General features: G+C 37.4%; 1 protein-coding gene across 1 annotated transcript in view; it reads right to left on the minus strand.

The window, feature by feature from the left end:
* The window catches only part of LOC115210311 (adhesion G protein-coupled receptor L4-like), a 70,915-nt gene extending 44,611 nt beyond the window's left edge, over nt 1-26,304 (minus strand). The window contains exons 1-6 of the mRNA XM_029778836.2: nt 26,156-26,304; nt 20,050-20,141; nt 14,796-14,813; nt 12,987-13,007; nt 10,065-10,088; nt 2,847-3,017 (exon numbers count right to left, since the gene is read on the minus strand). Of these exons, the coding sequence (XP_029634696.1) occupies nt 2,847-3,017; nt 10,065-10,088; nt 12,987-13,007; nt 14,796-14,813; nt 20,050-20,125 (310 nt within the window). The 5' untranslated portion in view covers nt 20,126-20,141; nt 26,156-26,304. The remainder of the gene's footprint in view (nt 1-2,846; nt 3,018-10,064; nt 10,089-12,986; nt 13,008-14,795; nt 14,814-20,049; nt 20,142-26,155) is intronic.
* Between the last annotated feature and the right edge of the window lie 1,277 nt (nt 26,305-27,581).

The raw sequence follows: 27,581 nt of genomic DNA on the forward strand, positions 1-27,581 counted from the left end.
CAAATGACTGAATCAAGCAAAAGAATATCAAAAACAATCTTAGCAAGTCTAAGTAAAAACATAATCTAATAAATAGAGCAAAGAATAATAGCATGATGTTAAATGTTAAGTAAGAAGATGTTAACAACTTTGCTGTGTCAACCACATGAAATGAAGTCTTTGTGTAGCTGAATAAAACTGCTTCATATACTATATTTCCTGAATCTAGGTTTAAAGTAGGAATAGCCTTCCATATATTAAAGTACTTGAGGTAATAACTATGCTCTTTATATATATACATACATACATGAGCTTTATATATATATAATCATATATATATATATGATTATATAGTTCTTTGTACATATACATATATATATATATATACCGGAGTAAACACATAAATGTGAAACAAAGTGGAAAAAAGAGTACTCAGATACCAGTGGTAGAGTAATATGCTTTATTTAAAGCAGCAGAAAATTCAACAAAACCTGTTACTCTGAGGTTCCCGTTGCCGAGTAACAGGTTTTGTTGAATTTTCTGCTGCTTTAAATAAAGTATATATATTTATATATATATATATATATATATATATATATATATATATATATATAAATATTTTGGACTTTGTTCCTTTTAGCATGTAAGGTGTCCTGTTAGGGGTCACCTCTTTTGTGTATAAGTGTACACTAATTATATATATATATATAAAAGAATACATATAATTAAGGTAATAAGAAGCATCAGCTTTGCTAAGGAAAGGAGTCATAAAAGAACTCCAAAGTCACAGTAATCATCACTAAATTTTAACAGGCATGGTGGAAAAACATCCAAGTGAATAAGAATTGTGTCTTACCTCTGCAAGATTACAAAACTAGTGATTCTTAGTACCCTAATTATATATATTCTTATATATATAGTTATTAATTTACCTATATGGTTTTTATGTATGCTTGCAGCCACTAATATTATCATTTATTATGAATAATAATGTTCTATTATATATATATAATATATATATATATATATATATATATATATATATATAATATTTTGGACTTTGTTCCTTTTAGCATGTAAGGTGTCCTGTTAGGGGTCACCTCTTTTGTGTATAAGTGTACACTAATTATATATATATATATAAAAGAATACATATAATTAAGGTAATAAGAAGCATCAGCTTTGCTAAGGAAAGGAGTCATAAAAGAACTCCAAAGTCACAGTAATCATCACTAAATTTTAACAGGCATGGTGGAAAAACATCCAAGTGAATAAGAATTGTGTCTTACCTCTGCAAGATTACAAAACTAGTGATTCTTAGTACCCTAATTATATATATTCTTATATATATAGTTATTAATTTACCTATATGGTTTTTATGTATGCTTGCAGCCACTAATATTATCATTTATTATGAATAATAATGTTCTATTATATATATATATATATATATATATTTATATATATGCATATATGTATGTATGTATGTATGTATGTATGTATGTATGTATGTATGTATGTATGTATGTATGTATGTATGTATACATACTTTTAATCTTTTTATCTTTTACTCGTTTAAGTCATTTGAAGGGTTTTAATTAACCTCTGAACTATTTTGTTTTTAAAGCCTAGTACTTATTCTATTGCTCTCTTTTGCCAAACCAATAGGATATAGGGAACGTAAACACACCAACACCAGTTGTCAAGTGGTGGTTGGGGATAAACATAGACACAAAGACACACACAGACACACACACACACACACACACACACACACAAACACACACACACACACACAAACACACACACACACACTAATATATATACATATAGATATATCTGTCCGGTTTCTTTCAGCTTCCCTCAACCAAATCCAGTCACAAGGCTTTGGTTGGCCTGAGACTTTAGTAGAAAACACCTTACCCAAAGTGTCATGCAGTGAGAGTGAATCCAGAACCATGTGGCTGGGAAGCACGCTTCTTACCACATATACATATCACATCCTCATCATGGTTTAACATCCACCTTAAATGTGTGTGCATGTGTGTGAGTATATGCAATTCTGTGTTACTTTGTCTTAATACCATGTGGTATTTGTAAATGAGTGCCACTGTCATACAAGCAGTGTCATTCATTTCCAATATTCTGCAAAAACATGTTTGGCCAAAGTGAAATATTATCTTTCCTAGAAACAAATGAGGGTTGGTAACAAGAAGGGCATCCAGCTGTAGAAAATCTGTCCCAATAAAATCTGTCCAACCCATGCAAGCGTAGAAAAGTAGACATTAAACAGGAACATGGTCAAATTTGGTCAATGAACCCTAGGATGAAACATTCAAATAATTGTATAAATATAAATACTGCCCCATACAATGCATCAGTCTTATTTATTTTTTTACTGACAATACCCAGAAAGATGCGGGACGAGGTGGTGAAGCATCATTGTCAGATGATGAGTCTCACAGAGGTGATGACAAGTGATCAAGACCTTTGGTGATTTGCTGTGCTTGAGGAGATATGTCAAGCCAAGTGAAATCATAGTTGTGGTCAGTGTTAGTGACACATAAAAGGCACCCATGCTGGTGACATGTAAAAGACACCCAGTATGTTCTGAGGAGTGGTTGGTGTTAGGAAGAGCATCCAACCAGAGAAACCAAGCCAAAACAAACTGAAGCCTGGTGCAGCTCTCTGGCTTACCAGTTCCAGTCAAATCATCCTACCTGTGCCAGCACGGAAGACGGATGCTAAATGATGATGATGATGATGGTGATGATGCCTGAAAGAAACACACACACACATACAAATACACACAATAAATGATTTTGTTTTGTTTTAATTTTAATTAATATTACTTTAAAAAATCTTACTTGAGTTTAAGTCGTTTATAACTGTGAAATCAATATACGCTGTCAGGTTTAGGTCATTCAGATTCACAGGTGGTGTTTCAAAGTGTGTATGCTTCTGATTTATACAAACTTGAACAAAGCATTTTTTTAACGGTGCAAACTGTATTTGGCAGGAAAGTGAAGAAAACTGTTCTGGAAAGAATATAAATGGGTTATTTAAAAAAAGAAACACTTTAATGAAAAAAAAAAAAGGCAAAAGAAATATTCTGAATCTTTGAAAGCTGTTACCACTTCTTTAAATAGAAAATGATGGAGGTGGGAGAAAAGGCAGAGGGTGAAAGTAAAGGTCTTGCTCCTTGTACATCCTGAGTTAGAACTGGGCCCAACTTGGCTTTTCATCTCTACATGAGTTCAAATCCTGTTGAATTATTTTGCTTTGCTTTTTATCCTTCCAGGGTCAACAAAATAAATACCAGTCAAGTACCAGCATTGATTTAATTGACTAATCCAGATTTCAGACCATGTATCCATTTTAGAAACAATTACAATTACTACTACTACTACTACTACTACTACTACTACTACTACTACTACTACTACTACTACTACTACTACTACTACTACTACTACCACCACCACCACCACCACCACCACCACCACCATTTGGTTTGGCTCAGGTTCAGTCTTATTCTTGGCAGGGTATATGTGGGTAGTGGGTTACTACCTGTAACATTAGGTATCCACAAGTTTTCAGCAGTCTTTCAGGTGCTTAGAACCCACCTGATAACCCTTGCTGTCAGTAAGAGACAAACTTTCTGTAGGAGATCTACCAGGCATTCTATTCCACTCTCCTTCAGCCATTTACTTACTGTTCTTAACACACCAGATATTATAGGCATGGCCTTTACTGTTCTCATGCTCCATATTCCTCTTATTTCAAATTTGCACAAAGTTGGAGTTCTGCAAGCTGTAAGTGTTTCATCATGCTGGTTCACCATGGTCTGGCACAAGTCTTAGTCATTCTGGAAGAGCACGAGGAGATTGTGGAGGTGAAGTATACTCCACAATTCCTCCAGAATGGAATTCTTATAAAATAAATCACATAGAAATAAATCACATTCCCAATCTTTTCCATCTTGGGGAATGCAAACATAGGCTGGTTTTTGTAGAAGGTAAACAATTAAATGTTTCATGTGAAGTAATACGAACCACCTCAAAGCCTTTTGCCTATGCTAGAGAAAGCACAAAGCTCTCCACCATTACTATCATCTCCTCAAGGTGTGAACACTACAACTAGCTTACATCTGCCACTTTCCTCCAACTCAAGCCTCACAAAAGCAAAGATGTCATTGAAAATGAACCAAAATGCCTTTGTCAGGTATAAGAAAATGTCTGAGACTGAAATAAATAGAGGCCAACCCAAATTGAAGGCCATAAGACATGACAGTAATATACAAAATTCTTCACAAAATCAAACACAAAAAAACATCAGCACCATTATCACAATAAGAAAATTCAATTTTACAAACACTTTCACACAAGTGTTTGTAAAAAAAAAAAACATGCAAAAAAAATCATGAAAACAAAAAGAAAATCCCAAAAAACAAAATGACTAACAGTCACACTCTTGGGTACTTGCTTCTTTCATCAACTTCACTGTTGTTCAGAAGAGCAACATTGAAATGAGGAAGTGATTAATAAAAAAAACTTTCTAACAAGAGGGAAGGTTTTGCTGAACTCCATCAGACAGAATGTTAATCCAAACAGATACAAATATGTATCTGGATTTAAAACAGAAATCCCCTCAGGACATTGGAAATTTAGTAAGTACACCCCCAAAAACTTACTAGAAAAACCTTTCCCACTCCCCAATAGACCAAAAAGAAGACTGTTTCAACAGTCATCTCTGAAGACCAAATTAAAGAACTCTATTTTCTTTTCTCCAAGTTAATGGCTACACTTAGAGTAGGCTGTGTAAATGTTCAGGGCCTCAGTTCAGTTTGAAAGCAGGGTCACCTGCTCAATAATTTCAGGCTCCCTTGATTTAGATGTGACTACCATTAGTGGGACAAGAATTTCTGGGAGGCATGCTCTAGCATCCATTTTCAAAGATGAGATATTCTCATCTTGTGGTCTGTCAGGAGTGGGTGGAAATGTAGCAGTGCTATTCTGAAAATCCTTAGGTCTCAAAATAAGGTCAGTCTTCTTGGATCCAGACAGTAGGTGGTGCCTTTAGACTGGTGGCCATTGACAGGAGCTGGAAGGCCAGATTTCTTCAGGCATCTAGAAGCATTCCTGGGAATATCTCACACTTTACAACTAGTAGGGGACTGGAATAGTATTTTGAATGCACAGAAGGAGTGTGTGGGTCTAGCACATAGCAGAAGAGTGTACAAAAGCCTTGCAAACTTCCAACTGTCTGACAGGTATCAACTGGATTTCCCTGATGTGCCAGTGTGGTCATAGAGCAACCACATTGGGGTCATCCAGATTGTATCTGGATAGAATATTTGTGAGGTAAGTGGATAGGGATAGCATAGGTTGCCCACAATTTAAATTGGTTGGCTATACAGACCACAAATTGTGTCTCAAGCTGGCTTCAATGAGACCCTGATCAATTTGGATCAGTCAAAAGCACTTGATAGATTTGGCTATCACTACTTGGAAGCCATCCTGAAAGAGTCCAGTTTTGGACCTGTTTTCAGAAGCTGGATCGCTGCAATGCACAGCAGCACCTGCTCAGTGGTCAAAGTAAACAATCACCAACCAGAACCATTTCACATTGCATGCTTGGTCCATCAGGGCTGCCTGCTGTCACATCTTCTGTACATGCTGGCTCTCAAGCCACAGCTGCAGAAGTGGGAACAGTTGAGGGACATCCTTTTTGAAGTGGAACACGGGAGGGCAGTGTTGGTGTATGTGGATGTCACTATCATGGTGTCAGATGCCTCCAAAGTGGAGATGGTCAGCTCCATTCTAAAAGAATATGAGTCAGCTGTAAGAGCCAAAATAAACATCAAGTCAGTGGGCTTGCAACTGGGCATGTAGAGAGGCAGGTTAATGCCATTGGGTGGCATCATCAGATGCTGGACTGATGGACCAATTAAACTGCTCAGGGTTTGGTTTGGTCCCAAACCTCCAGGTGGATAAGAACTGGGATGGGTGAGGAACAGGGTGATCAGACTTACCCAGAAACAGGCAGAGAGGAAACTGTCTCAGAAAGGTCAGCAGATGTGGTGTATGCCTACATCACCTCCATTGTCATTTATCACCTGACCACTATGTCTTGCCCCAGTTACTGCTCAATCAGGTTGAAACATCACTTATTTTTTTATGGAAGGCATGTGCTCCAAAGGTCAGATGGTCAGTCTGCTGTCAGCACCCTCTCCGTGGCAGCTTAGGCATGCTCTGGCTTCTGGGGGACAGACGTGCACTTAGGCCATATCACCTGCAACAATTTCTAACAGTAAACATGTATGGCTCTGTTTGTGAGACACGACTTTCTACAGTTTGTCTCTTTGACAGAGCTGCAGTCCTGGGTGAAGGATAGACTGAAACTGGGTACCTGGCGACTGGCACCTAGAATGTCATCAGGCATTCACAGTTCTCTACTAGTCAGGCAATAAAATCAGTAGGTGTTCCATTTTAGCAATATATAGAACATTATAGATTAGGAAGTGTGCCATCATCAAGGAAACTGTTGGTGTTGCCAAAAACGAACTGGCTAGTCTGTTCTGGAGGACTTTCTGGTCGAGGATTACCATGGATAATTTCCAGATGTCTTTGGCCTGGCAGTGCAACTGGTGGGGACCACTACCTGTTCAAGATAAACTCTACAGGCATGGATGTGCTCTCAGACAGACTTTTTTAAGGTGTGCACAAAGCAACAAAACTATTCTGCATGCACTTATTCAGTGTCCAGGCATTGCTGACTTGTGAAGTTATGCTGAATAGCTGCTATCACATGTGGGACAGATCTGTCAGTCAGTCAAGTCCATAGTGACAATTGCCCCACTGCTTTCCTTTAATCAGGCAGGCAAAGCAGCTTTCCTTTACCTGGTGGCTGTGGCAAAAGAAGTTGTCTAGTGGATAAAGCTGAAAGGAATGAGGTCAGAGATATTCCTCTTTAGTAGAGCCCTCATTGACTTTTTCAAGTTTCACTTGAAAAGGAAAATGAGAGTGGAGAGAGAGTAGCTCTAAGTACTGCTCTAAGTGTAGACCTGTAAGTCGGAGAGCACTTATCCTTGGTATTCAGGGAGATCTTGGACAGTAGGGTTCCTCAATTATCCTGAGAAGTCCTCCTGTACATTTTTTTTTACTGTTATATACTATGTATACTTCCTTTCTTCTATTGTATACCATGTATTATATTTTCCTCTTTTTTTTTTATCAAGTTATTATATGTAAATCCCCACACTTTATGTCCATTTTTTGCATTGTCCCTCTCATGCTTCACCCTGGTAGCAAATGAAAGAAATCATTATTATTATTATTAATGAGTGAGAGAGCAGTGTGCATACCATCAAAGTGACACTGGGGTAAAATATACAAAGCTCAGTATACCCATCATGACTACCTATCTGATAAGGGTACACCAGGCACATGCATCACAACCAGATGTGTGTAACATGGTGACTTCATATCAAGATAAACAGTGCATGACCTTGCAGGTGGGGCCTAGTTAGAATTTTCTTCAGGTCGAATTACCCAAACCCCAAAGAATGGGATATTTTGTCATCGGAGACAAATAGGGAAAATGAGAATGGTATATATTAATGAGATGACGACATAAAAGAAGGGAGTAAAAGAATAAGGAGATGGAAAAAAAAGAAGAAAAAAGAAGCATAAAAGTTCATAGTTCCACTTTCTGACATTATAGAAACAAGAGCAAAAGCCCTTAGGTGTAATCCAGTGTAGGTTCATGTGGGTTAAAATCCTGATATAGTAGACATTCAGACATATCAATGTTCAATAACAGAATGATAGCAGAGGTGGCTATTAAGTGGTAAAAGGAAAGAAAATAAAATAAAAAAAGAGAGAGAGGTAGATAGAGTGAGGAGGGATCTAAGTATTGGCTATAGGATAAAGTAAGGTGTATAGGTGTATTGTGTCAAAGAATTGTGTACAGGGTAGCTGAGAAGATAAGAGAGAGGATGAGGAGGTAAAGGGAGATAGGGTTAAAAAAATAGATCAAAATGAAAGGAATTTAAAAAGAGCAATAGGTATCTGTGGTAGTGTTAAAGTCTGTAGGTATTGGGAAGGAAACCTAGTAGTAACTGATTGTGTCCATTCTGGCCAAAGTCAGTAGCTGTAGAGTTATTTTTAGCAGTGGCATCATGGGTTTCTTCTTTCTTTCCATCTCCTTATTCTTTTACTCCCTTCTTCTATGTGGTCATCTCATTAATATATACCATTCTCATTTTCCATATTTGTCTCTGAAGATGGAATATCCCATACTCAAGGATATCCCAGAAACAGCTGTAAGACTTTGAATTTTTTCCAATAATAATATTGTATACGACTTGAGATATTTGCCTTATCTTAATGTTTGCTGTCCTCTTTAACAATTATATATCCGCTGCATTGGAAATCTGCAATGGATCCATAACTACCATCTCAGTTATAACACTGGAGCCCTAGTAATCCATTACAGCACTAACCTAGCATACCTAATCATTTAGAACACTTATGAACTAAACCCCCATACTTTGTATATTTATGTGTATGTATATATATATATATATATATATATATATATATATATATACGTGTGCGTGTATGTATGTATATATATATATATATATATATATATATATATATATATATATATATATATATATGCATATATACTTACGTATATGTACATACTTACATCTATATATATATATATGCATATGTGGGCACAGGACATCACATAATGTGTACAACAAAAAGATATGAAGCTCAAGTACATGGAACATGAACTATTCTTTCGAACAACGAAAGACACAAATGGAAAACAAAACAAACGACCCTTCATCAGTTGTTGGCTGTTTTTCTAGTCTCATATTTCGAGCATTTAACAACAATATACGCTTTCAATAAAACAGTTGCTCCCACAAAGCATCATCATCATCATCATCATCATCATCGTTTAGCGTCCGTTTTCCATGCTAGCATGGGTTGGACGGTTCTACTGGTGTCTGTGAAGCCAGAAGGCTTCATCAGGCCCAGTCAAATCTGGCAGTGTTTCTACGGCTGGATGCCCTTCCTAACACCAACCACTCCGTGAGTGTAGTGGGTGCTTTTTACGTGCCAAAATTTGGGATTTTGCAGAGGGTCAGAATTGGTAGTTTCTGTTTACCAAATCTACTCACAAGGCTTTGGTCAGCCTGGGGATATAGTTGAAGACACTTGTCCAAGGTGCCACACAGTGGGATTGAACGCAGAACCATATGGTGCCTATGGAATGAATTATACTCTTGAAATGTAAAACTGTGTATAAAGAATGTGTCTCTGTATAAAGAATGTGTAGAGTCATCATGGGGTGGTTGGCAAAAATTGTTAGGCCTAACATTTATTACAAGATCTTGGTTTGAATTATACATTGTTCATGAATATAATATCATGGATATAGTGTTATGGGCTTTTTTCATTTAATTTCATTGAATTGATGCATAATAATCCCCTTCTACTATAGGGAAATTTTGGTCGGAAAAGAGGTTAATTGATTACACTGACACTCCGCACCCAGTGATCAACTGATACTTATTTTATTGACCCCAAAAGGATGAAAGGCAAAACTGACCTTGGCAGAATCTGAATTCAGAAGGTAAGGATGGCTGAAATAGCACTCAATATTTTGTTTGGCATGCTGACTATTCTTATTTATTTATTGCCCACAAGGGGCTAAACATAGAGGGGACAAATAAGGATAGACATAGGGATTAAGTCGATTACATCGACCCCAGTGCATAACTGGTACTTTATTTAACAATCCCAAAAGGATGAAAGGCAAAATCGACCTCGGCGGAATTTGAACTCAGAACGTAACGGCAGATGAAATACCGCTAAGCATTTCACCCGGCATGCTAACGATTCTGCCAGCTCGCCGCCTTCATAGCATGCTAACTATTCTGTTAGCTCACCACCTTTCAGTTGATGCATAATAAGAAGAGAGAGAGAGAGGAGGAGAGGGAGAGAGAGAAATGGCACAAGTTCATGAACAATAATATAGTAATAAATATACATTTAACTTACCTTTACATATAATTTGCCTTTGTGCTGAAAGAGAAAGAAACAAAGAATAATATTACTTAAATTCAATAAAATGGCATTATTATGAGTATGCATGTGAAGTCATATGGTACGCATATGTACAGATATATCTGTTGAGTCCTTTAGCTGAAAAATACCTCACTAAAATTGATTATGATGTATCCAAAGGAATACTCTCTCTCTCTCTCTCTCTCTCTCTCTCTCTCTCTCTCATGTGTGTGTGTGTGTGTGTATGTGTGTGGTAGGTCAGCAGGTGATACATGTCAACATCACAATCCTCCTTTCATACTCTACAAAAAGGTTGTAGAGTGGCTACAGACACTTATACATACAAATAACACTGTGTAATACAACTTTTATCCCTAAGTGTCAACTGTTACTTCCTATCTGCTTACCCATAGAAACTATGAAAAATATTTCCTTCAAAGTTTGCTTTTGTTACATTTATTCAAACCCTAAAGAATGTCTCTCAACACATGGCTATGATGCTCCCCCATTACTCTTGCTCATGAATGACCATGGGATTGCACCTACAAAGTTACCCTCTGAGGCACAAGTCTGGGCAAGGTTGTTTTTGTGGAAGACCAGCAGCCTCTCCTCTCTATGCCACTGGTGATATCCAAGGGAAAGGCAAAAGTTGATACAGCTTGACTCCAGTGACATTGCAACTCATTTCTACAGATGAGTGAACTGGAGCAACAAGCTACTCAAGAAACACAACACACAACCCAGTCTGGGAATCAAACTCACTACCTTATGATTGTGAGCCCGAAGCTCTAACCAATGAGCTATGCACTTTTGATCAGAGATGCACATATTGTCAGCCACTAAGGAGCATGATCAAATGGTTATGGTCAAGCAACTAACAAGCAAATCTGTGGTATTGAGCAGAATATTCGCTATAACAATATTCCTAATTCAGCAACTCAGTGCTGAATCTGTCTGAAATGTAAAGGAAAATAGGTCAGTTTCAAAACATTGATGTCCAGGTCGCAAAAGCAAAGTTGATTTCAAAATGGAAGCAAATAGGAAATAACACTTACTAACCAAAAACAAAAAAGAAAAGAAAAATTTTGCAACATAGTATAATCACACATACATTCACACACTGTATAAATAATTATAACGAACAAGTGAGAGATAAACTGTCCTCTTGAAAGATCCTTCTGCTCTGCTCTTCTCTTGATCTTTCCTCTTCTGATTTTAACTCTATTCTCTAATGATGCATTGCATACTCTAACAGGCACCTAATAGTTTCTGAAATCTTGAATAGATCTACAACCATGGTTAAAGAGGCTCACTTCCCCTTGAGGCAGATTTGACCTCCACCAGTGGCCAGTTGTTTCAATGAAACTCCATCATTAGACAGGTTGTTGACAAGATCTGGGAGTCTATCTGTTCTTTAATGATACTAGATTGTACTCTGCTGATTGCCATAATCTGCTGCTGCTCATATGCTTTCTTTTGACTATGGTTTGGTAATATGGGTAGGGTACTTCTATCAGACTGTTGTAAGTATGTATGATAATGGCCTAGTATACACATTATCATGCATAAGCTAGTGTAGATTCATTTAAGTTCTGCCTTTTGCATTATTACCCTCCTCACTAAATACTCTCAGTTGGGTTGCCAGTTTAGTCACTGACAGCTCAAGTTTTTATCATTGTTGTTGTTGCTATTGTTTTTTGTTGATGTTTTTGTTGTTGCTGAGAGATGAAAGAAGGGACTAGAACAGAACAGTTTCCTGTTGTAGAAAAGATACATGGCTACCTACATAGGAAGGTTCTAGCACTCTATGCCACATGATGTCACAAAAACAACACACAATGCCATCCAGGAAAAAGACTGTCCTGGAATAAATATAGAGAATCCCACTGTTATTGAATATGTACACAAATATCTGCACAAATAATATTGGTGAAACATTCCTATCAAAACATCTGTGAGCATAATAGACCAGATATTGTTTGAGACAGACAAGAAAAAGTATGTACCATCATTGAGGTCAACTGTCATGTTGATGTGAATATCTCTTTGAAAATCAAAGAGAAAGAAAATAATTATGGACAACTGCTTCGAAATCTCCATCTTTTATGTCCAGATAACAAATTTACATTTATACCAATAATAATCGAAGCACTTGGTTTTGTAAGTAAATGCCTAACTGTCAGTTTGGATAAGCTCGGATTTTCAAAAAAAGAAATCAACCAACTGTTTACAAACACATTACAAATACAATCTGTAAGCAAAACAGTAAAACTATGCAAGACTTTTCTCAGGTTTAAAATGACCTTGTTTTCATTACATTCAAACGATGGAGCTTTATATCTCTGTTAGAAACCAGCTCCTTCTTCAAAGGAAGAATTTAAATATTTAAAAACAGATGAGAAACACACACACACACAAATACACACACACACACACACACACACACACACACACACACACACACACATACACACACACACACACACACACACACACACACACACACACACACACACTGTTGGCTAAAAACCCAATTATAAAAATTACTTGGATATCAGTTAACTTATGAAGATTTACATGAAATGATTAGTGTCAATTGTTCTTTACAGTACTTTTGAGGAGATATTTTGTGATTGAATCAATACAGGAACCACTTCATTAAGTATATAAACCATGCAAAAAGTCAGTAGATAGCATTCATCACCTGAAATTTCTATTGCACAAAAATACAATCCGAATTTGTTACAAGATCAAGGTTAAGGCCCTCATTGTTCATGAATATAGTCAGTGGTATATTATGGGTTATTTTGCTATAATCAGTTTGATGCATAATTATAAGACATGAAGTGGAGAAAAGAAAAGAATGATACTAGTTCATGAATTATAATACATTAATAATAAATATATTTAACTTACCATTACAATCAGATTCTTCTACTGCAAGAGATTGAAACAAAAGAATATTATTACTCAAATGCAAAACTTTCCAGTATGTATGTGTGCAAAGGAAGACAGATGTATGTGTATAAATATGTATCTAAATGAGTACGCATTTAAATATATAAGCATTGTATGTATACAAGTATGTATGTGTATGAAAATTGTATTATAAGGGGGTGCTGAAAAGTTCCTGGCTTTGGGTAGAAGAAAATACAGGAGGATCAGTTAATTATGATTTTATTCAATATATTACCCTCTCAGATTCACATACTTATTGTAGTGGCCCTTCAGTTTTTCTAAGCCCTGTAAAAAAACTTTGAATGTTGGGCCTCCAACCAGGCCTTTCACAATATCCTTAAAACCAGGAACTTTTCAGCATCCCCTCATACAATTACACCTTCCATTTTGAGTGGATTTTTGTAATGACATGCAATATTTCCATGAATATGCTCACTCTTGAATAGACTCTCAGCTTGTTAGCAACTGTTTGCATGCCAGTATTTCTCTGACACTGGGCCTCCAGATCTGCAACCCTCACAAATGCCACTGCACATCTGCCATGGATTCTTTCATCTTCTTCCCATTGTCCTGTCATTATAGTTCATGCCATACTGTTCCCAATGAGATCATTATGCATGGCGTGGACATTGCAAGTTTCCTTTCCCAGCTTAAGCTAGTGGGCTAGACCAAGGGGATGGTAAAAGGCCAAAGGGCATACCAATTTCCTGTTCTCAGTGGTAGGTTCCTCATCTTGGATGCCACTTTCTCCAGTGGCAACTTGATGCTTTCAGTTAGCAACCCAGGTTTCTTTGCTTGTCAGGTTGAAGGGAGCAAGCTTTCAAAGAACAGGCCAATTTCCAATAGGTTTGTGGTCAAGCCTGTGGTAGTGGAGAACTTTGGTGTTCTTGGTCCCTATACTACATCCCTGCTCACTGCTATCAGGGCAAAGATGGCTATCTGCATGTGTGAGGCTTGTGAGTCTGAATGGCTGTTCCAGTGCTATCCTCATCTATGTCATGAATGTTGGGTAATGCCCAAAAGAGTACAACTGTTAATACAAGTAGCCAAAATGGAGTTTCTCTGAAGGATCTCTGGGATAATGTTACTAGACAGGGTGCATAACTTGAAGATCAGAGATTTTCTTCAGGTTGAGTTGCTACTTCTCTGCATTGAAAAGTCACAGCTCTGGTACAACAGACATGTGACTAGAATGTCACAGGAAAGAATTACAAAATGGATTATTTTAAGCCAAGCTGGCTGGCAGGAAACCTAGTGGGTAGACCAAGAATGTTGGTCACAACTGGAAATCCAACTGGAGAGTGTAATAACTATTGCTTCTGATAGAACCTTATGTAGGAAATGCCTGAGGACTCTAATCACACAATCTTACAAGCAAAGATGGTCAGATGGAAGGTTCATGATTAGAGCTACATGAAATAAATGATTAGCATATGGTGATCATATTAGCATATGAGGAAGCCATTCATAAGCATATAAAGTAATGATTATCTTTTTTGATACATGCAAAGTCTGTAGATAGCATTCTTCATATGGAAATTTACTGTCATATAATTCACAAGAGGTCAATCAAAGTTTTTAGGCTTGACATTTGACATGTGTCACAAGATCAAGCTTTGAGTTACATGTTGTTCATGAATATAGCAAGCAGAGAGTTTCAGGGTTGTTTCTTTTAATCAAAAAACAGAAAGTGGAGAGAAAAATTATATAGAATTTTATGGATGATTAATATAATAATAATAATAATAATAAATACATTCAACTTACCAGGACAAGATGACTGTGCTGCAAAAAAATTAAAAAGAGATTATAATTAACTGATTAACTCAAATTCAATAATGTTGTAAGTATGCATGTACAGATACAAAGTGTGTGTGTGTGTCTCTCTCTCTCTCTCTCTTTCTCTCTTTCTCTCTCTCTCAGATTATTTTGTCAAATGTAATGATTATCAGTTCATATTGTTTGGGATTATTTATTTTTAGAATATTGTAGGATATGTGAAGGCCAGATCTGGCCAGTTTGAACATAAAACAAGAAAAATATTTGGACCAGTTATAGCCAGTTTAGATGCTAAAGGGATCAAGATTAATCAGCCGAAATTGCGAGGATGATCCAGTTCGTGACTGAAGATTGAAGGCTTTGAATGTCCCGTCCGTGTTTTTTGTATCGTCTTCTAAATGTTTTGCGTTCTTGTCCCAGTTTGTATTTTTTTACATATACATATATATATATATATATGCTGAAGGAATATATATATATATGCTGAAGGGATATATATATATATATATATGAACGGAAACAGTTGCATCAAGAGATGAGGTGCCGATCTCTAATTGTAGAGGGAACATGTGGAAGGGGTAGACCTAGGAAGATGTGGTGAGAAAAGATCTACAGATGTTGGGACTCAGAGGGGATGACAGGGGACTGAGACTCTTGATGGTTTGCTGTGTTCTTTAAAAACACACCAATCTAAGTAAAAACATGGTTGTCCTTGCATACAGGCTCATTCCCTGCAACCCTTTCCAGCTGAGCATCCCTGATATAACAGTCTTGTAGGTGCTGATGCCACATAAAAAGCATCCATGCTGATGCTGTTTAAAAGCACCCAGTACACTCTGTAAAGTGGTTAGTGTTAGGAAAGGCATCCAGTCATAGAAACCATGCCAAAACAGACATGGAGCCCAAACAGACCTTCAACTGGTCAGCTCCTGCCAAACCGTCCAACTCATGCCAGCATGGAAAATGGACGTTAAGTGATGATGATGATGATGATGATGATGGTCGTCGTCGTCGTCGTCATCATATATGTATGCACAGGGAGAGCTAGATGTTTGAGAACAAAAATGTTTAAGAACCATAAGTCGCCCAAGCTTTAACTAAATGTCCTCTCTTTTTGCAGCCCCAACATGGAAGAATTGGATTTAACCCAGAGGATGAAAGGCGTGTTATTCTTGTAGTATTAGCCATCAACCACAGTAATTTTGAGACTACAGCCTTCTTAAATGTTGTTGGGTCTTTCATGTTTAAGATCAGAACAGAGCTCCTGACCTTTGGTAGGCATATGTCTTCTGTGGCCAAAATAAAAGACAAAAAATAAATATTCTTAGTAGCCAGACATTGTCAGAAAAGTCAAGTTTGTCCAGCAAATCTGGGCATCATGAACAAGACTCATGGCAAGTCAATGAAGGCCATTGCTAATTATCCCCATGTGTCAGAGTCAACAATTAGACATATGGTGTATGAAGATGTCAGGTACAAATCCTATGTTTTCAGAAGAGGGGAGTTCATGTCCGAAAAGACCTGGGAGAACTGAGTGATCGAATCAAAGTGCTTGCTGAACAAACCGAAGCTCCCCAAGGAGCCTGACATGTGCTGGGGTTTTTTTTCAGATGAGAAGAATTTTGTCCAAGATCAAACAGTGAACAGGAGAAATGACAGATGACTCTGGACCAGCCTCACTGAAATCTCCACTGTTATGCATACCAAGTTTTCATTGTCTGTGATGGTCTTGATGGTTGTGAGCAATAAGGGCCATATCATGCTTCTTCACTGCTTAGGGTCAGTGTGAGATGGCTGTCAATGCAGATGATTGTCAAGTCCTGGATCGAGACAGTTGGTCAGGGAAGGCCATATATGTTCCAGCAAGACTCTGCTCTCTCTCACACAGCCTGCATGGCCCAGGAGTAAATGGCCAAAGGAATTGATAATCATCTTACTCCTAACATTTGGCCTTCTAGCTCTTCTGATTTAAACTCCCAAGACTACTATGTCTAGGTCATTGATGAGTGGTGGAAACCACTAAACATGCCTGCTATTGGGATCATTATGACTAACATGAATAAAGATCACCCAATCAACACATTTAGTCATTTCAGAAGTTGTATCGAGGCAGTAATCAAGGTTGATGGCAGTTATATTGAACAGCTTTATGCTACATGTATGTAAGAATAAGTATACCAAATTCTCTAAAGATATATTGGTTCTACTAATAAATAGTTTTGTTTTTCTTTAATTAAAATGTTGTTCTTAAATATCTGATGCATGCATATGTATATGTATGTATATGTATGTATATGTATATATGTATGTATGCATGCATGTATGTATGTATGTAGAGAGAGGGAGAGAGAGAATGAGAGAGAAAGAGATTTATATGGGTGCATAGATGTATGTACATTTATGTATAAATATATGTACTTAAGTGTGTGTGTGTGTGTGTGTATTTGAAGTATTTGACAGCTTGTAGTGTGCACATTTTTTTAAAATGTCCCAGATAAACCAGCCTGCATCTTATAAACAGAAAGTCAGCATTTGGATTTCTGGCAAACTGTAGTGCAGGTGATGAAAAGCCCTGTAAAATGAACAGGAAACATCTCTCTCACAATACTTCTGTGCAGCTTTATTAATAGGTATTTTCTAAGGTAACAGTGATCATTAGCACTTATTTCATATTTTAAAAAAATGATAGTTGTTGTTAGGACATCACTTGACCATACATATAAACAAACTAGTGGCCTGTTGCATACCATACTTTACATCTCGCACCAGTTCTACTGTGTTTCCATAGTCTGAATCAGCAAGTTTAGATGACGACAATGACAACAACGACGACGACCACCACCACCATCATCATCGTCCTTTAATGTCCGTTTTCCATGCTGGCATGGTTTGACCAAAGCTGGCAAGCTGAGGAGCTGCACCAGATTTGGCTTGGTTTCTATGTCTGGATACCCTTCCTAACACCAATCACTTTACAGTGTGTGTTAGGTACTTTTAATATGCCACTGGCATGAGTGCTCTCATGTGGCACTGGCTCAAGTGCTTTTTACATGGCACCAGCACAGGACTCTTGCAGGCAAGTCCTCTTCACCAGGAGATGCAACCTTATCACTTCTGCTGTAGAAGACAGGCCTTCTTGAGTACAACAAGGCACCAGGTATCTCAGTCCTTTATCACAACATTTAGTGCAGTGTTTGTTTAACTGATAGAAACAATCTACTTTTGGTAAGACAAACCGTCTTCATAAAACAGTTTAATTTACAGTACAATAATTGTTCAATTGAAAGAACACAGACAATTTATTCTTGATTGAACAGACAGTCAAGTTTAAAATTTTCAGATTACCTTTACCAGAATATACTGGAGTTAGAGAGAGAAAACATAGCTACATAATTCCTTATAGGTTACTAAGCAGTGAACTATGAACCAAAATGTTTTAATTTACAAGATTGTAAATTATGTCGAATAACAGTATCTTTTATCTCTTACATGTTTCAGTCATTGGACTGAGGCCATGCTGGGGCATTGTTTTGAAGAGTATTGACTAATGACTCAAATTATTTATTCTTTGTTGAACAGACATTCAAATTTAAAATTTTCAGATTATCATCACCCAAATATATTGGAGTTAGAGAGAAAACATAGCTACTTAATTGTTTATAAGTTACTAAGCAGTGAACTATGAACCAGATGTTTTAATTTACAAGATTTTAAACTATGTCAAATAGCAGTTCTTTGGTGGAAGCATTGTCCAGACACTTAGTAGAAAAGCTAGAATCTCTCATTTTTATCATTTCTTAGCAAGAGATTTTCCTTCAGATTATGTATGTGTTTCTGCTTATGGATCATCAGCTATTTTCTCAAAGCATTTTTGAATTTCAGAGCATCGTTGCTACAATGCTTACAAAGGAAGCATATAAAGACAGCTTTGTGTCTGACAGCTGTTTAAGTACAGACACAGGTTCGCCTAATTTTCCTCAGAAGCAATCTCCAGAAACTGGTCAAACTGAACCGATAATTTAAATGTCATTTAGAAAATTACAGTTTGGAGGTGAGTTTACCAACAAAGTGGTAATCGGTAATCAACATTTTGCTAAAAATTCATTATTCGCTATAATTATTTTCATGACAAGTTTTTGCATGCACACAGTGAATATTCTCTTGTTTTACTGCTAAACCATGAACTATTCTTGTAAATTTAGAATATATTGCAGCTGATAGCAGCTTTGCAATGCTCAAAATTGTCCACACATTCTATCTGTGAGTTCATACTTTCTTTCCAATTATAACCAGCATAAAAATGAGACCTGGTCCTAATCCTGATCTTGGTTCTCTTCATTAGAAAATAGTTTACAAATGAAGCAGAAAACTCAATTTGTACATTTCTTTTGTTCTCTTTTCTTTGCTTTGAGAGTTCCTTATTTGTTATAATAGGCCATTTTTTGTTCAGTTCTGTCAATAGCTAATGTCATGCTGTCTCTGACATTTGCTACCAAAATATGTTGCTCTAAGATCACTTTTTTCCGACCAAACAGTATGCTATGCTAGTTGAAATTTTTCAATGGCAGTGAAAAATATATGTATTTTTATGCTATAACGCATTACTCTAATGATAATTAAACCATATCGCATATTGGTTGTATATACAAAGTCTAAGGCCCAGAAAATACCAATCCGCAATTGCATTCACACTAGGGTATCTAAGACTAAATTATTCCATGTCATTATTTAAAGAAGCTCCCAGAACATGCTATAAAATGGTTGGCATTAGGAAAGGCATCTAGTTATAAGAGCTATGCCAAAGCTGACAATGGAGCTTGACATAGTCCTGTAGCTTACTGGATCCTGTTAAAGCATTCAACCCATGCCAGCATGGAAAATGGATGAAGATGATGATGATGATGGAACATTTAGCTGCTATTTCAAGCAAGTTTCATGACTGCATGCTGTTCCCACTCTAGCTGTTCTTTTGAGTGAACAACTGAAACAATCATTCATCAAAACAGATTGCAAGTCCCAGCTACTTGACTCTACTAGAAGACAAAACAAAATATGAGACTAACAATCTGACTAATTAATTACATTTTTATAATAACTCCTATCTGAAATACAGTCACATTACTGTATAAATGTACAGATGGAAAACTTATTTTCCACTGAGGTTGCAAATTATCCATGGATTAGAACTGACATTAATGTACAGTGCAAAAACAATGTAGTTAATATTTAATCATGAACTTACCTGTTGCAGCCAGTGACATATCCATGAAAATAACAACAAAAAAAAGAGTAATCCAAGTGTTTTTTGCTGGATTCATCTTTTGGTATATAAACCTAAGAAAAATAAGGTCCATTTATTGAAGAAGTAGAAGCAGTATAACAAGGAATGGAAAGAGTAGGGACTAAAAGAGGAGTAGAAGGTAAGATAAAGGAGCTGCAGGAAAGAAATGTTAAAGAAATGTAGAAAAATATATAATGAAGAAATATGATTGAAACAATAGGTGTGAAAATGGAACAGGCTAATGACAAATATAAGAAGAAAAGTGAGCAGAAAATTAAATTGGAATGAATCTAGAGCAGGTAAAATGTCAGCATAGTAATAAAAGTAGAGAAGTAAATGAAATAAAAGAATGAAACACTACAGGAGGACTGAACTCTTTTTGGAGCAGTCACTGTTTAATTAATATTAGCTTCTGTGCTAACATTTTCTTATTCTTGCTATGTGGCTTAACCATAAGTGATTTCGAAATTGAAGTAGTCACTCCTACCTAACTTCATCAGGTTTAAGTATTAAGTTAGTGTTTTCCTCTCTACACCGATTAATTCATGAGTATGATGATTTTCAACAGAAAGAACCAAATATTTAGATTTTATTCATTTCATTGACTACAAAGGGCAAAGCTTAGAATTTATGAAGCGAATTGTAGAAATTGAGAATTTAGAAGCTGAAGCAATCACTTGTTTTGAAATTTCATCAGAAAGGAAGAAAGGTGATAAATGCAAAGACCAACTTCAAGGTTTGTTTAAGGACAATTCTTTTGCATTAAGCATTACCAGTATCAGCCTGCACAGTGGAGAGCTCCAACATTATGATGAGAAGACTAAAATCTGGTTAAAATCAACCATTTCAAAAGACACTACTGCAGTCACCAGAGCATCTCAGACAGCTCAACAAGCAGAACTCCAGTGTCCTCACAAATCTGCCTCTACTTCAAACAGCCGTGCTTTAGAGACTGTTGAACAAAGGGCCACAAGGCTTGGGGCTGACACTCAATGTAAAATGCGTTCTCATGTCTTTGTGAGGGTTTTTCCTGTAGCTGGTCTAACAAAGCCTTTTATTACAGCCCCCATGAGGACAATGTATCACACCCACATATCATCATTGGCAACATGTCTACAGTTTGCATCCATTGTAATGTAATGAGGTGGTCAGCAAAATCTACCGGTATATGGTGCTCCAGAGGAACGATTAGCTTGCCTCATTTACAATTCAGTGCCGAACCTTTGAAGTCCCTGCTGCTCAGAGACCATCCAGATTCTAAACACTTTCTTCGGAATATAAAGGCCTACAATTCCACTTTCCAAATGACAAGGTCTGGTCATACACCAATAAGAGATGGAAATTATATGTCCACCTTCAAAGTGCAAGGCCAAATTTACCACCTAATTGGCTCCTATATTCCACAAGATGGCAATGAATACAGCTTTCTCCAGATTTACTTTGTGAGGAATGGACCTGATGAAATTGCACGAAGTGCTTCCGTTGCTACAGGAACAAGACATCTCTTCTGCAGCCCCTTCAATATATGCTTCATACCATAAACCCCTACATAACCATTTTCAAAATTGCTCTTCAGGGTAGAGATGCTAACACAAATCAGTTTAAAGTTGTCATTCAAGGTGACCATGCTCCACCAGGACAACATCAGGGTTGCTTTAACAAACCCCAAACTGACGAAGTTGCGGTGCTTATAACAAGTCTCAATGAGTGTGCTTCAAACCATGATATTGTTCTTGAATGGCAAGAATCACACCTTCAAAGAATAAATGAACCTCATCCTGCACATGATGCCCTCCAATATCCATTACTGCTCCCTTATGGTGATGATAGCCACCGCATTGATTTGCCAAAGTTTAATCTGAAAATGTTAATGCATCTTCAATCATGGAAAACCATTTCACAAATGGAATTTTATGCATTTCGGCTTGTGGTTCGCAACAATGACATCAACATTCTTCATAGAACATGGATGCTCCTCAATCAATTACTGTGTAGACGTATTTGCTAAGGTAGATATCTATTATTTTATGATTTCTTTCAGAAACTTTCCTCAGCCAGGTCACTAACTATTTACCCCACACATTTTTCCCCTTTCCAGATTGACACCGAACACCTCCAATGGATAAGACAAAATCAAAAGGAATTGCGTACAGAAGAATATGGCAATCTTTGTGACGAAGTGAACCGAAATGATCAGGTTGTTACTTCGAATATTGGACGTTCTGTCATTCTCCCATCATCATACACTACAGGCCCCCAGTACATGCATGAAAATGCAGGATGCTTTTACTTATGTCTGCCATTGTGGCCGTCCAGATTTTTTCATTACCTTCTCTTGTAATCCAAAATGGGTTGACATCCAGTCTCACTTACTTCATAGCCAAAATCCCCCAGAAAGGCACACCAGCTGATGAATTAAATGCTTGCCTTAAAAATTCTCATCTTTGGCGCTCTGTCCAGTCGAGAAAGTTAACTATAAACATGCGTCCCATTCTTCACCAACAAGGCGATGATAATTCCTTTGCTTCAAAGTTATTGGATGTCGGTAATGGGAGCTTACCACTCGACGTAAACGGTTTGGCTGACATAAGTACCATCTGTAACTACGTCTCAAGCCCTGAGGAGCTATGCACAAACGTTTACCCCAACCTCTCTAACAATCATGGATGGATGTGTGAAACAGCCATCGTAGCTCCAACAAATGCCACCGGCCAAGCCCTAAACACATGTCTGCTTCGTCAACTTCCTACCCACAAGCGATGCTATGCTTCGGTTGATTTAGTTAGTGATCCAACACAAGTAACGTTTTTCCCAACAGATTTTAAACTCACAAGAACCATCGGGATTGCCACCGCATAAACTTAGCCTTAAACTTGGTTGTCCTATTATGCGCTTGAGGAATTTGGAGCCTCCTCGGCTTTGCATTGGTACATATTTGGCTGTTAAGCAAATGTTGGATAACATTCTCGAAGCCACAGTCATCACAAGAAAAGTCACTGGCGAGTCTGCTTTTATTTCCTGAGTTCCATTTATTCCGACGGACTGTCCCTTTGCGATGAAAAAGTCCAATTGCCCATTCGATTATGCTTTGCTATGACCATTAACCAAGGTCAGCCAGTAAAAGTGGTTGGACTCGACCTCAGTACACCATGCTTTTCACATGGACAGCTGTATGTGGGGTGTTCCAGAGTTGGAAATTCGGCCAATCTCTTCTACTACGCTCCCGAAAGATTGACAAAAAACGTGGTTCACAAGGCAGCCCTCCAATAGTTCTTCCATTGAGTTGAAATCCCCTCCAGGTTGGCCTTTATTTACTCCTCGCGATAGGTTATGTTAATCTTCTAACAAATGCCCGTTAAGTCAAGCATATTCCCATTTCAATGCACAGCTTCCCAGATGCCTCTGATAATTTCATATTGCATTTAAACATATTTCTTACAGATTGACTTCATCTCCATAGAAATGTCGTGTATGCTTTTTGTACCGATTCTTCAGCCATCTGGTCAATTAAATGGCATTCCGAACGATAATTTTCCATATTTTCACATTTTAATACCCGATATCACCAAATAAAAAATGTTCCTTTTGAATACCACTTATTTTTGATTTAACGTCTCAACTATGTCAAATAATCCTCAATTTTAAGCATAGACAGAAGCGGAATTACATTATTTTTGACTCAAGTTCTCTCACCAACTTACACCGTCCAATGGACGGGGGTGTTTGCTAATAATTGATACAGACAGATTAGTGCTCAGATCAGATCAAACATCCAAACTCCGACATCAAATGACAGTAAACGTAATAACGATAAATAAGAGTTGGGTATAGAAAATGTATTGGTCGAGCTAATGAAAGTTGCTTAATATTTGTACACAGATCTGTTTAATTTATGAATTTAATTATCAAATTTAGCAAGAATACTATTATAAGTTTCAACGTAAGACTAATATATAATAATTACAGTCGATAACTTGTTGATCGTTTATTATTTTTAATAGATAATAAATATATCAAAGCGGTGCCTCAGCATGGCCGCAGTTTAATGACTGGAACAAGTAGCCCCTCATCAGAAGGTGCCCAAATACCCATTTCATGCTTCCTCAAAATGCCTCTGAAATTAGTGTAATTTCGAAATTTTCTCAAGGATAGAGAAAGACGTAAAGTGACAGTAGACTCAGCCCTAAAGATTCGCTACCCTTACCTGACGCTCCCAATATGCCATGGAAGGGGTAAGATCATTTAAACTTTAACCCTCTCCCGGCACAGTTGCAACAGACACCTATATATACTAAATGTGTGTGTCGCACGCACACATACATGGTGGGAGAGACAATGAGGAGATTTTACTACATTTTTGACTTTGAGAAAAAAATGCATGTTTTGGCAAATGTTCACTCCCTTACGAAAACCATATCAACTAAGCAAATGATCTTCTATAACTGTATTAAAAACACTATAACATATTCAGAACACTATTTCAGAAAACTATCGCTGTTCTCTTTGAGCTTGTAAGAGACAAATTTAACTGATGAAAAATGAGTAATACAAGATAAGGTAAATTTGCCTGTTCAATTCTCCAGAATTACATTTGAAGACTGACTTATACACAAGTGTATGTGTGTCCTTTTATTCTTCTACTTGTTTTAGTTGTTAGACTGCAGCCACGTTGAAGCACATCCTTAAGGGGTTTTGTCAAACACATCAACCACGGGATCTCTTTTAAGTCTGTTACTTATTGCATTTGTCTCTTTTGCCAAACCAGTTTCGGAGACGTAAACAAAGCAAAACAGGTTCTCAAACGGGGAAGGTTAGCAAACGCGTGAGCGCGCACACACGCACACGACGGGCTTCCATATAGTTTTCGTCTACCAAAAATTACTCACAAGACATTGGTCGGACCAGGGTAAAAAAAGAAGACATTTGACAAGGTACCGCGCTTGTTGCATTACTGGACAGTAATGACAATGCATTGCAGAAGAAGGTGGAAGACTTCAGATATTGGAAAGTATGTGCTAAGTGGGTTCTACTGTAGATGATGATCAAGCTGAAGAAGAGAAGTCTCCTCCGATCTGTTGAAAGCGTTAAAAGCCAATGAGGGTACATTTTTTTCCCGATCAAGTGAAAGGGAATAAAACGTGGGTGTATCCGGAAACGAAGACCCAGTCCTTGGAATAGCACCATACATCTTCCCCCAGCGATCGACATAGAAAGTCATTGCGACTGTTTTGCTTTTGTTCCTTCTGGTGAAGAATGGGATGGCAAGTGCGTCGGTCTCCTTGATTTTCTGGAACGTGGCTTTATCGTGAACAGTGAGTAGTGCATTGGAACACTCAAAATTCTTACTGAAGTTATTATGAGGAGGAAACCGAACAAGAAACTGAAAACGATCCTCATTCACCATGTTAATACGCGACCAGACACATTTTCGGCAAACAAATGAGGCGATCGAGCCAACTGGACTCGTCAGTGACCATACTCCACTGTAAAAAGTCATCGATTCCCACCTAGTCAGTCTAACGAAGGACGGTCTTTGGGGATACAGATCTGATGGACGGGGAAGGTAAAGAATACGCACACTTGGTGTGTAGGGTTAGGCGTTAGGATTAGGGGTTAGGGTTTAGGGTTAGGATTTTTGTTACGCCGAAAACGAGTGGTGTGCGTATTTTTTACCTCCACCTTGATGGACATTGACGAGGCGAAAGTGTCTGAAGAGATAGGTTTTGACTGTGCGCATTTGAATTTTTTCCAAGTGAATTCTAGTTGGGTTGAGTGATGGCGCAATGGCACCCCTTAAGATGGAGACTATGTATTGAGGAAGAGTTATTCTACCAACATTAGCAATTAAATTACTTATGTCAGTTAATTGAAAAAGTTATGCCCACTTTTGCGTTACTTTCGGTGTAACCATCGCACGCACACATATATACACTATACATACATGGTGAAAATCATAATTTTAATACTAGTTACCAAAAAAAAACTTTCAAGTATCACGATAGCAAATCTTTCGCCTAAAATGATGAAAAATAAAAATCTACCAATTAAAACAGTATATACAACTCACGTGAATAGGATATTTTTTCTTTCTCTTCTTTAAATTTTCTTTTCTTCTTTTAGAATCCCCGATCTGTAAAAGGACCTAATCCAGGTAATAAGTTAATACGTACTGACAGAATAATTGCTAACCACCCACTCTCTCTACCTACCACCCCCACTCCAAAAAATGTATACATCACACAAGTTTGTCATATCCGTTCCCTTCCTTTGGACGCATCCGGATTGCTTTCCTGCGAGGACATAGCTAACATACTATACAAAGGAGTTATTTATTTCCGCATCATTTGACAATAAACTATCAATCCTCCTCTCTTCCCTCTTAGAATGAATACACAATATCTTATGTTTGTTTCGTTATGGAAAACATTTTTACGTCAAACTGAACTTCCTGACACATTTCACAAACATGAAAATTGAAATTAAAAAAAGAAATAGATGTTACATTTTCTATGAATGGTACACTAAAAAAGGAAATGAAATAAAATTTATTTATAGTACAGTGTTTATTGACTTTAACCATTTTTACAAGAGTATAATAATAGTTGTCTCCGGGGAGGAAAGAGCGCTGGTTATAACCCATTAATTTTTCAGGAAGAAACAAGTTATTCTCAAACCGGAGATCTGGTCTAAACGCTTGCAGCAGAGTGAACTCCGACAAAGTCACCTAAGGGCCAGACGGTGGTGTCAAATCGAGAGACTGATTAAGCCTACCACCCAAGGACTCAATATATAGAGCTACTAACGTAGCTAGAGTGTGTATTGCCCGTGACAACCCTCCAGTTTACCCCACAAAAAGTACATATTGCTTACAGCGGACCCAAAAGTGGTTCCGCCCGGGGAGGACCTCGCCCTTTAGCTTAGACAAATACCGCTGGGTATGTCGCCTAACGCTCTAACAATTCCGCAGATCCACCACGCTGGATCTCTTTACTCTTCTAATTTATCATCTAAAATGTATCGTTCTAATTGGCTTTATACAAACATGCATGCAAATGTTTGACTAAGACATTTTACTAGATACCCCTTCAATGGAAAACGAACGCCAAAACATATAGCAGCACATGAGAAAAATGGGCCCTTCTTTCTCCATTCTAAAACCGTGAAAACAATTAGACCTCGCACTTACGACGAAACATGCCTTAGTACTTCCGCTCCACATCTACCTTTCACATTATCCATTTATCCAACTTTTATGAAATAGTTTTCTTGAGTTATCATTCGCATAATTATAGATTTATGATCCTCGACGGTAATAATGAGCTCTGTGCGGAGTTGGGTTGTAGGAGTAGCACTGACGATTCTGTTTTTATGTGGTGCATATTGCAAACTAAAAAGCCACATAAAGCAGCGTTACGAGAATTTTCGTCAATAGGAGAAATTTCGCACGTTAAGTTTGAACTCGCCTACTGATAAAATCTCAAGAGCATACCAAG

The sequence above is a fragment of the Octopus sinensis genome, linkage group LG4, assembly GCF_006345805.1.
Source record: "Octopus sinensis linkage group LG4, ASM634580v1, whole genome shotgun sequence".
Taxonomy (NCBI): domain Eukaryota; kingdom Metazoa; phylum Mollusca; class Cephalopoda; order Octopoda; family Octopodidae; genus Octopus; species Octopus sinensis.